The sequence below is a fragment of the Mixophyes fleayi genome, chromosome 4 (genome assembly GCF_038048845.1).
Source record: "Mixophyes fleayi isolate aMixFle1 chromosome 4, aMixFle1.hap1, whole genome shotgun sequence".
NCBI classification, from domain to species: Eukaryota; Metazoa; Chordata; class Amphibia; order Anura; family Limnodynastidae; genus Mixophyes; species Mixophyes fleayi.
The window spans coordinates 303,327,266-303,339,668 of NC_134405.1; the positions used below are offsets into that span (position 1 = coordinate 303,327,266).

General features: G+C 39.0%; 2 protein-coding genes across 4 annotated transcripts in view; both read right to left on the reverse strand.

The window, feature by feature from the left end:
* LOC142152881 (protein diaphanous homolog 1-like) overlaps window positions 1-12,403 on the reverse strand; it is a 418,442-nt gene that overhangs the window by 238,789 nt on the left and 167,250 nt on the right. The gene's annotated exons all lie outside the window — the stretch shown is intronic.
* Window positions 1-12,403, reverse strand: part of LOC142152878 (protocadherin gamma-B4-like) — a 50,071-nt gene that overhangs the window by 7,117 nt on the left and 30,551 nt on the right. For all 3 annotated transcript variants that reach the window (XM_075209937.1, XM_075209936.1, XM_075209938.1), the window contains exons 2-3: window positions 5,550-5,608; window positions 4,562-4,650 (exon numbers count right to left, since the gene is read on the reverse strand). In XM_075209937.1, coding sequence (XP_075066038.1) covers window positions 4,562-4,650; window positions 5,550-5,608 — 148 coding nt within the window. The remainder of the gene's footprint in view (window positions 1-4,561; window positions 4,651-5,549; window positions 5,609-12,403) is intronic.

Here is a 12,403-nt window from a genome sequence, read left to right on the forward strand (position 1 = left end):
TCACGGCACAATATTATAAGAAATTTGCCAGGGACCTTGCCCCACATATGACAGATTTATTTAACAATATCTTAATGGGTTCACCTTTTAACGAGGCAACGACCTTGGCCACTATCATTGTTATACCAAAACCAGATAAAGATCCTACCTCCTGTCCCAGTTATAGGCCTATATCCTTACTAAACGTGGATCTCAAAATCTATGCCAAAATTTTAACTAACCGCTTGAACACTCTTCTCCCCTCTCTGATCCACCCAGATCAGGTTGGATTTATACCAGGCCGCCAAGCTATAGACAACACCAGACGGGCTATTGACCTCATACATTCTATTCACTGTGGTAAATTACCGTCATTGATCATGGCACTTGATGCCGAAAAAGCGTTTGATCGCATCTCTTGGACCTTTATGCCTAGAGTTTTGGGGTCAATGGGTTTCTCTGGTAAGTTTCTAGATGGCCTGTTAGCTTTATATCAATCTCCTAGAGCAACGGTGGTGGCCAACGGAGTCGCCTCTTCCCCCTTCTCAATTTCCAATGGGACGCGGCAGGGATGCCCACTATCCCCTTTAATCTTTGCCCTGTTAATAGAACCATTAGCGTCAAAAATCCGATCTAACGGGGCGATACGCGGAGTTAAAACAGGGAAATCTGAACATAAAATATCATTATATGCTGACAATGTTCTTTTGACTCTCTCGGATCCTGTTGTTTCTCTTCCTCCCCTTCTTGCAGACATCAAAACCTACAGTTACATCTCGGGATACAAAATCAATCCACAAAAAACAGAAACTCTTGATTTCTATCTTACAGAAAGTATGAAATCTTCTCTCACTCAACAATTCCCCTTCAAATGGCACCATAAAAAGATAAAATATTTAGGTTATCTACATAACTAAACAATATAGTCAGCTTTTCCAAGCTAACTATCCTAAACTACTATCCCAAATTAAATCTGATTTAAAAACCTGGAGTAAAAACCTAATTTCCTGAATAGGACGAATCAATTCAGTTAAAATGAACATTTTGCCCAGGTTGCTATATCTCTTCCAAGCCCTTCCCATACGCATCCCCCCTTATGTATTCAAATTTTTGCAACACTACACTTCACAATTCATATGGGGTAGAAAACGTCCAAGAGTTCGGCTCCTTGTCCTACAAAGGTCGACGCGGGAGGGCGGTCTGGGAGTCCCCAATTTTAAAAACTATTTCTTGGCAGCGCAACTTGCCCAGTGTATTTTATGGAACTCCCCGGGCTCCTCCAGAGTTTGGGTCTCGATTAAAGCTGAGAGCCTGGGTATTCCCTCCGCCTCCTCTCTCCTGTGGCTCCCTCGCACTAAACGTCCTCGGTCCGCTCTTAATCACCCAATTGTATCGCATTCGCTCTCTCTCTGGGACCGAGCAAACACTAAGTTTAATCTTGCCCCGGCTCCTAGTCCAATTGTTCCTCTTTTTGATAACCCAGATTTTCTGCCAGGTCGAATAGTCTCGTCCTTTGAATTTTGGAAAAGGAACGATGTTTACAATCTTAATAATATCCCCACAGACGCTTCTTTTCCCTCATTCGAAGACATAAAAACCAAATTCAATATTCCCAACACTTTTTTTTTTCAATACCTGCAACTAAGAAACTTTAATTCCACCAGTAAATCATCTTTAAGAATCAGGCCGTTGACCTCATTCGAGTCACTTTTCCTCCAGCGATCTTCTACCAATGGCCTTATATCTCGGCTATATGGAGAGCTGAGAGTCCTTGACTCAGACACCCAAGATTCCCATGAGCGAGCCTGGGAGGAGGATCTGGGGGGTCCCTTGGATGGGGAAGATTGGGATGAAATAAAAGCCAACACGGCCTCTAGTTCAATCTGTGTGAAGCTGAAAGAAAATGCCTGTAAGCTTCTTTATCGATGGTATTTGGTCCCGACCAGATTACAAAAAATCTTTCCGGACTCATCCAGCTCATGTTGGAGAGGATGCTCGTCAGAAGGGTCCTTCCTCCATATTTGGTGGCAGTGCCCCAAGATTGCCCCATTCTGGTCGGAACTACGGAACTTCGCATCTCAGATTCTGCAGATTGACATCCCGGTCTCTCCCAGATTTTTCCTTCTCCCACTTGGAATTCCATCCGCAACTAAACACCAAACAAAAATGTTCCGCCACATAGTTTCTGCAGCACTATGTCAAATTGCCACTAATTGGAAACAACCCACCGCGCCTACTGTGCAGACAATTATTAATAGAGTTTGGCAGTCATACAAAATGGAGTTTATGACATGCATATTGCGCAACACCTCTAAATCATTTAATAACGTCTGGGAACCTTGGATGTCATTTTTTCAAATCCAAATTCCTTTTGCCCTATGACTCCTCTAAAACACTCCACTTGATATCCCTCCTCAACCCGCTACCTTTCCCCCCCCCTCCCCCCACTTCTCTATTTCTTGCTCTGCTTTCTTTCTCTTCTCTTCTATTGGCGGTCTGCCACACTGCCTCCTAATCTATTTTGCCCACTTTTCTCTGACTGGCCTCCTTTCTGTTTCTTTCTTCTTCTATCCCTATAGCTAAAATTTGGTCAATCTCAATATTCTCATTATGATACACAATGTTTGTATTAGTCCCTGAATGTGTATAACCTGATTGTAACAGATTTTGTCTTGGACTGATGCTCATTATTGACCTTCTCAAATATAAAACTTAAAAAAAAAAAAAAAAGACTTTGTGTACTTATGCCTACTATCCTACCTATGATATATCTCTAGACCTGCTGATAAATGAATCAGGCTAATTAATTTTCAATATTTTATTAACACTACATTATAGCTGTGTTGCCTAAGTACAATAAAGGTAAATGTTATATAAGGTTTGATTCAAAATAATATTCAATCCAATTAAATAGATATTAACATCGACATAAGGAATGTAGAAGTTATTATGGGACTGGATGCTGTGTTAGGATTCTGCTTCTGTTATCTCTTTCTGTTGCTGTTTCCCTGTGTGTGAGAGCTGCTTGTTTCAATTAGTTTGAGCTGCAATGCATATGTGCTACCTGCATTTGTTAGGATTCTGTTGTTAGATGTCAGGTACTGCTGTATTTCCCTGTGTATAAGAGCTATCTGATTTCTGATTAGGCTGAGCTACATTGTAGGTGTGTTACCTGTATTATCTGGATTGGTTGCCAACACTATTTAAGGTCTATCCTGACACTGCATCTTTGCTTCTAGTGTTAGTATCCTGGTTTCTGTACTGAATCATCCTGTATCTGCTTTCTGGTAATGATCTCTGGGTACATGTGACTATGATTATGGTTCTGATCCCTGGCTATGTCTAAGATTCTGGTTCTGATCCCTGGCTTCATCTGACTACGGTTCTGGTTATGATCTCTGACTACATCTGACCACAAATCTTGTTCTGATCCCTGGCTACGCCTGACTACGATTCTGGTTTTGATTCCTGGCTCTGACTGTTCGTGTTCTGTTACCTGCCTGGTTGCCAAATACTCATTGCTCCATTCCTGGCTGAGGTGGTTGTGTCCCAAGAAAGCCGCAACAGTAGTACCATTACCATTTACACAAGCTGTTCTGTTTGGTAGTACATCACTCTGGTTTTCTGCTACTCCACATCCATTCTGTCCTTCATCCTAACATCATTTGTGCAGCTCCACTAAATCCAATTGGAGTGGTTAGAATTTGCATTGACTTCTGTACTGCTTCAAGTGCTATTGGGGCCGGCTGTTCTGAGGGACTCTGGGTCTGTCTCAGAATACATTGGATTCTCTGGACTTATGTTATATATTGCTGATAAGTACACTGTGAAAATCCGCTATACCATGTCTGCTGATTTGGGTTAATCTCCTGCTCTGATATTGGGGCTTTCTGTATCCTGCATTCTTGCCTGTTGATTGCAGAGCCATCTGATATATGATTCTGAACCTGATAAATCTGCATTTGATGCTGAACCTGAAAAATCTGCATATGATTCTGAGCCTGATAAATATGCATATGATTCTGTACCTGATATATCTGCATATGATTCTGAACCTGATAGTCTGCATCTGATCCTCTGCATATACTGTTTCTTGCTGATCAATTGTGTTATATTATAAAAACATTTTAAGTCACACACCTAGTAATTTATGCTGTAGCAGTAAACCTATACCAATAAAGGACATTGTAAAGTGTTTACCCCAAATAATAGTAGGCTAAAGGGACCTTTGTACTTCTCAAACTTTGTGGCGGTATAGTTGTTGTTCCTTGCTGCTAGTCTAAATGAGTTCTGTAAACACGTTATAGTGATTTATGCTATGATGAGGGTTATTTCGGAAAATATGTGCATGGTTTATTCAATCCATATTCCAAATGTTGAAGCGTCTAGAGTTTGTGAAACTTATACTAGGTAGTAGGTCTTTGTAGCATCACTTTAATGTATTGTGTTATAATGAAAGGGCATTGAATTTATAGCATAAAACATTAGGGGTTGGGAATAAGGTGCGGGAGATGTGTTTGTGTATAATGTTAATAAAGAAGTTCTGTACATTAAAACAAGAATAATTGTTTTAAAATCTAACCAGTTGCTGATGCCAGGATCATTGCCTGAAGCTTTTCTGTTTCCACAGGGTTGTTTGGCCAGACGCCGACATCCTCAGCAGGTTGAGTACTAACCAATCAGACGTTCATGGGAAATATGGAAAATAGATGAAGATGTGCTTGTTATTTAATTGCAGTGTGGACTATAAATAAACAAATCCTGTCCTTTTAGTCAAAGCAGAAGTTTGTAATTTACACATTGGCTGTAAGAAATGTAGCATTAAATTAACTTCATACATTTAGCTCAGTGGAGAGTCACATAGCATCACCAACCTGGTACTAGTTTAAGAATGTAAGTCAAGTATTGTAGGTATTTTTTTTAATAAAAAGACCCATTTTAATTTCATATTGGAATATTATTTTCTGAGAGAAGACTTGTCACATAGATGACTTTAGTGTGGATACAGACTCTGGTGCAGTCTGCACTTCATATTGCAACTATTTACTTTACTTTAAATTGACAATAGAAGTTGCTTGTCTTCCATCATGCTGCATGGCAAGTTTTGGCTTTGACAGCGTCATTCCAAATAGAGTAAAACCAGTCACACCTTCCATCTACCTAAGCCTCACACACGATCCAACTGACCAGGCTCCCATTTTACCAAGGCCCAAATTGTCAGATAACACTCCTCTTGGCTATCCTACTCATTCAGTGTCTTTATTTTCACTGCACGCCAAGCACCGGCCACTGACGTGAAGGGGTAGCGGCTAGCAAATACCCCTGAGGCTGCTGGGTGCTGCTGCTCCATGTTGGTAATGAGCTGGGAATGGGGTGTTGGACTTGGATGACACAACATAGAGCCACGCCACCAAACAGAGAAGATGCTATCTGCACCTACTCCAGTTACTGCATCACGGGCAGCTTGCCATAGTGGGTAACTGATTAGTAAAATATAAATTTCATATTCTTCATTTTACCAGAATTTCATAGAAAAAAAAAAGAAAAAAATGTATACATAGTTTACTAACCCACTCGTCCCAGGTCTTTGCGCCTGTGAAAAGTGCCAGTCCATATTTGCCTGTGCCTGCTAAGAAAAAGAGGGAAAAAACTGTGGTGAATATTATGAGAAATAATATACCTCCAACTATGCAATTTATGGACACTAGAAGTCACCATGGAATTTTGTGACCTGTATTATTAGTATTTCACTTAAACTGAATGTATATAACTTGGATTAAGTTATTAAGTAAAGAAAAATAAAAAATGGTGTTTGGCTAATTGTATGTTCAGTTTTATGTATGAATAACAAAATCAAGTGGTTAATACTAGCTTATCCATCGAAAGTACATTGATACCATATGCGTGCACAGTATGTATAACCAGAACAGGCCAAGGACACAAAAGTGTAATACCTTCTCAACGTATTCACCATGAGAAAAAATGAAAATTACAATCCTCAACAGTCCTGCTGTCCCTTAAATTTGGGTTACCATACAAAATAGAAGTCCCCTAGACAACGACAAAGTATATGTCCTTGGAAAAGAGGATATCTAACTCAACCTTAAACCTATCCTATATATATTACTATACCCTGAAAATTCTAGAATGTGAATATGTTTTGGAAGTTTTTATAATTTTAAACTATATTGGTGAGATTTTCAGTAAAAATGTACTTATGACAATAATCAGCAAGAACACATGGCATCGGCGTAACTGCAGTATGGTCAAAGTATCCAAACTTGACAAAAAAATTGGAAACTCGTGTGGCTAAAAAGATAGAGGGGTATATTTACTAAACTGCCTGTTTGAAAAAGTGGAGATGTTGCCTATAGCAACCAATCAGTGCATTCTACAAAATGACAGCTAGAATCTGATTGGTTGCTATAGGCAACATCTCCACTTTTTCAAACCCCCAGTTTAGTAAATCTACCCCAAAATCTTTCTCAGCAATCACAGCTTTCCCTGAACAATGTGCATTTCTCATAAACACCTTAAAGTTTTTATTATATTTTGGATTGTACATATTGATAGAAAATCAATCTATCAATTCTTTCTCTGTGAACTTTGTGTTCACTGCACTCCATCCTGCAATTTGTGATTGGGATCTAGGAGGCAATGTGACAAGGTGTCTCTGCTGCTCCTAGACATTTGATCTCAGGTCAATGGGTCATGAGCAGTGCAGGTTTTGCAAATTAATTATCAGGGCAGGGTGATATATCACCACTGGAACATTGGTTTAACCATCTGAGTTCCTTTGCAGAGATCTATAAAATAGTTTGTTGTTGAAACACAGATGCACCTGCCTGCATTGAACCGTTACTAGAAATTGCATTGAAATGTCAAATATGATTTAGGATCAATCTAAAATTTTTATGTCCATCCTTTATTCTTTATTGAGCTTTTTAAACAAAATCACCACCAGAAAGACAGGCAAAACCAAAGATCAAACCAAAATGAAAACACACTCATACCACATACCCATCTGTGTTGCCCAATGTGGTTACATCTAGTACACGTGAGCCCTCTCTTCTGTATGCTCAGTATCATAAATAAAGAATAATTAGCACACACTGGTTATCTGACAATGTTATCTGGTATAATGTCTTTGGCTAGGTGCTCTCTGTAAGCTGGGTCCACTGGTGAACCGCAATATATATTGTTTGTCTGGACATCCACTATCAGTGTACATTAGTTTATACATGAGGACAACTGAATTGATAGGGCTTACTGAATATTTAAGGAAGGGTGGCGAAGGGACATCTCCAGACATTATATAGTTCGTTATTTTGTTTCACAAAGTTTATATTTTGAGTCAGGTTCAAATGAGATAGGAGAAAGCTCCTTTCAGTTCAGTGTTGCCTATACAGATGACATTCTAATTTATCTATCCTCTCTCGGATCTCTCATTATAGGCTTTGGCCCATGATACTGAATGTTTTTCTGCTATTTCATCTTTGATGTTCTCTCACCACCTCCAACTCAATCTTCAAAAACTGATCTAATAATCTTTCCACCAGTCAACAGAAGCTACTTACCCCCAAGCTCCTTTACAAATCTCCTTTCTTCCCGACTCCCAATCTATATCCATATCCTGTAACATACATCTAAGAAATATGCAGGTATCTCACATAAGACACCGCAAAGCCTCATATCTCAGCTAGACTAGTTCTTCTTGCAAAATGTGTTTTTTTTCTGCTGCTTCACTCTTGTACTTTACTGCATCCAATATTGAATACTTCTACTGACATACAAAGCCTAGATGGGGATGATCTCTAAGTTTTTCTGGTGCCTCTGCTATTTCATTGCTGGTCAAGTTGCTATCACGGATTGGAGTGCTTCTTGTGGAGAGGACTCTATATTGAAACCAGCATACCATCAGATAAATAAGACATGTTTTTAATTCTGGTGTATTACTTGGCAAGCCTGATTTTGTTGTGCACATTGGTACGAGGCTAATTCATATTTTGCTTTTTGAGCACATTTGGGATGTTGTGTTTTTATATATTATAATATTAGGTTTTAATATGCAAAGTCATTAAGAAAACTGCACCAAAATTTCTTCACTTGTCTCAAAATATCTCCCAACTTGACCTCTCCGCTCTGCCCAAAATCTGAACCTCTCTCAATTACTTGCCCCCATTGCTATTACAGGACATTTGTTGAGCTGCACTTATTCTGTAGAAATTCCCTCCCGTGTACAACGAAACTTTCCTCTAGATTCCAACCCTCCAAACGTACTCACCTATTTAGACCTCAATAAGCTATTTTACTTGATCACCACCCCCATCTACACAGCTGATGAATATATATTTATTCTCTTTCTATACTCAAACAACCTACTGACCCCCCACAGTGCTTAGTGATTGGATCATATAAGCATTGCAATCTGTGGCACTTTTGTTTTCCTATAGATTGTAAGCTTGCAATCATTACATCTCTTTGTTCATACCTTGTATTTTTTATTAGTATGGAAATAAATGTAAATTATATCATTTACAAAAAAAAAAGGTTTTGGAAATCCGAAACCTGGCAAGGATCTCTTACGCCACACAAATCGAGAGCTATTTCAGTGTCTAATGATGCAATGACCAGAACCAGGAGTGGAATGAGTGACCACAAGATTAGTGATTAATCTTTGAATGTTGAACTAAAGTATATATGTTTTTGGGGCATAAATCCTGAACCGCCAGGCCAGGACATTAGTGTCCAAGGTGACCACTAAACCATGATAAAATACATATTTATTTTCAGAACCCTGCGTCACAGCTAATGTATATATGCCCTTGTGGTGAGAACCCAATAAGAATACGTTGCACTTATTTATTACCAGTGCTGTACCTGGAATTGCAAAATGCCTAAAGCCAGAAACTAGTGTTTGCAGTCAGTGCTAGAAACTGTATCAGCTGCTCGGACCCGGGAACTAGCACAGTGTCTGCATTCACCAGCTGCTCAGATCCAGGAACTAGCGCTGTGTCTGTGGTTATCAATTGCTTGGAGCCACAAACTATTCTATTAAGGATCGACACGCGTTGGACTTTTATGTGGTGATACAGGTGAACTTATCCATGGCGACAAGCAGACATTAGAAATCTCGGGACTTTATAACAGCCTATCTACATGTGATTACCTGGAACAAATCTGGTATGAAAACTTGCAACACCCTTATGGGATTCATATTTTTATGAGTGCAAAATATATATTTAAATAAATTGTCCATTTGAAGTGTTTTGGTAATATGTCTAGATTGCATTTTTCTTTTCCCTGGAGTTATAGTGATTTAAAGTGACGGGAATGCTGGGAATATAACCACGAAGGATATCAGTCCAATACAAGGCGTTTTCAGCATATAATTAACGTAAACATACACACAAAGGGGTACACGGAAGATCTACTAATATTTACACCCCATTGGGCTATTGGTGTATGCACGTTTTGGAAAAAGGAAATTGTTCGGAGCACGTGGTGCACGGGCTTTCAATTTGTATGTAACTTACTTCACCATATGAACTTTTTATTCCTTTTATGTTGGGTTCCTGTATGAATTGGAGGACTTTTAAGCCAAAGATCCACTCACAGATGAATATTAAGGATTTTCATGAGCATCAATCCTTGAAAAAAGTGGACTTTTCTTTGAACATTCTGTGAATCGATTTTGTATGAATAGTTCATTATTTACGAGTTAGGTCTCAGCACCTACTTATTTGGCGGTTTATTTATAGAATTAGGAACTAGCACAATGCCTCTGGTTACCAACAGTTCAGAGCCAGGAACTAGAGCAGTGTCTGTGGTTATCAGCTGAGACAGGAACTAGTGCAGTGTCTTGTCACCGGCTACCCAGAAGCAAGGAATTAGTTCTGTGCCTGTGTCTGGAGCCAGGAACTGGTGCTATGCCTATAATTATCAACTGTCTATAGCCAGGAACTGGAGCAGTGCCTGTAACCATGAACATGTATCCAAACAGCTAACCCTTATGTATAAAGTGTACCCCACACATCTTAGATTGTAAGCTGGTTTGGACAGGGCCAACTTTACATTTTATTTCATATCATTGTAAGTCATATGTTTGTATCATGTTCCCCTCAATGTACAGCACTGCATAATATGGTTGAGGTTTATAATTATTATTAATAATAATAATAGTACTGTGCATCTTTCATTAAACACTGCAGAACTAGGGGAGTCCAAATGCATATATAAATACTGGTTATGATCCCCGTCACCTTCCGACCAGGCTTTCTTGGCTGATCAGCTGAACATGAACGAACATATGTAGCTGACCATCCAAAAATGCCCCCCCCCCCCTTTCCCCCCCCTGTTGCTGTGTGGTACCCCAGCAGTGCTACTCAAAGGAGGCAGATATATATTACTTATTAAAAAAAATATTTGTAATTGTTTATTGCTCCTTAAATGCATATGCAAGTGAAGGGGAAAGGTGATCAGTGCCAACTACATTATTAAAGATTACAATATACAGACTAAAGAATAAATATTAAAAGCTTATACAATTCTAGAGGGTAAATTTTTGAAGCTGCGGGTTTGAAAAAGTGGAGATGTTACCAATAGCAACCAATCAGATTCTAGCTGTCAATCTGTAGAATGTACTAAATAAATGATAACTAGAATCTGAATGGTTGCTATAGGAAACATCTCCACTTTTTCAAACTCGCAGTTTAGTAAATATACCCTCAGTGGTCTTTCCAGTCAGAATACAAAAAAACAAACATTTTATTAATTAAAAATATTATTTAAATACACTAATTTTAATGTGAACAGTGAAGGCAAAATGTAAAACAGCGGATTGTAACGCGAGTCGAAACCACAAATTCAAATCCGGTCAATTGACAATACTACAAACATGTTCGTGGGCATTGAACAGGTGAAATGTAATTGAATTTCAAATTGGTTTGAAATTTCTGAGCATCTCTAATTATGTTTGCTTGCTGTAATTTTAAAAAAATTACTGCCACTTTATAGCAGGTATGCTTTGTCAAGGTTCCTATGAATTTTTTAGATTTATATTGGGGTGATGAGTTCAATTTCATCCAGGGCCCTATCTACTGTATGTGGAGTTTGTATCTAGGTTAATTGACTGCTGACTAAAATGGACCCTGTGTGTTTGGGTTTTTTTGTGGTAGGGAATTGAGGGCCTATTTATTAATAAGAGAAAACCCTTTTTTCAGCAAAAACACCCAATATGGTTTCCCCTTATTTAACAAACCCTCCCTCCTGGTGATAACTTTTCGCCGGTGATCAAGGATCAAGGATCTTTGCAGTAAAAGCTTCCCCATGCACAGGATTGCAGAGAATTGCCTACACTCGCCTTGCATGATTGCTTTCCTCACACAACCTATAGGATCCACTTCAATCATGCTTTCATTGTCAATGAGGTGATCACTGCTATATCTAAAGGCCATTACTCGTATCTAATTCTCCTGGATCTCTCTGCTGCACTGTTGACCACTCTCTTCTCATACAAACGCTACAATCCATAGGTCTTCAAGACACTGTCCTATCCTGGTTCTCATCCTACCTATCTAATTGTCTTTCAGTGTTAATTTCTCTGGATCCACCTCTGTTCCACTTCCTTTATCAGTTGGAGAACCTCAGTCCTTGTTCCCCTGTACTTTATTACCTATACCGATTCTCTTAGAAAACTAATTAGCTCCTTTAGATTTCAATATTATCTCTATGTGACTGATACCTACATTTATCTATCCTCTCCTGATCTCTCACCATCTGTGTTGGCCCGCGCTGCTGTCTGTCTTTTTGCCATTTCATCTTGGATGTCATCTCGCCAACTCAAACTCAAATCTTTCAAAAACAGAGTTAACAATTTTTCCACCACCAACAGAAGTTTCCTAGCTGACATTTTTATTTCTGTTGATAACATGACAATAAATCCTACTCCACAAACTCACTGCCTAAGTGTGTGTGATCCTTTGTTCCCCACATAAACTTTATATCTAAATCATGTTACATACATCTAAAATACATTTCCAGAATACGCCCATATCTCACACATGACACTGCAAAAACTTTTATTTATCATCTCCCACATTGACTACTACAGTTCTATCCTTCCTGGTCTTCCCCGAATTATAGTTTAACCCCTACAATTTATTTTGCACAGAGCAGCTAGATTGATTTTCCTTGCAAATCATTCTCCCACTGCTGATCCACTCAGTCTCTACATTGGTTGCCTGTTTTTCACTGACTCCAATATAAACTACTTCTACTAACATACAAGGCAACCAACAGACCTGCATCAATATACATCTTCTCATTTGTCACAAAATATCTCCCAACTCGTCACCTCCGTTCTGCACAAGATCTGCGTCTATCATCCACATTACCTGCTCCCATTCCCGGTTACAGGACTTTT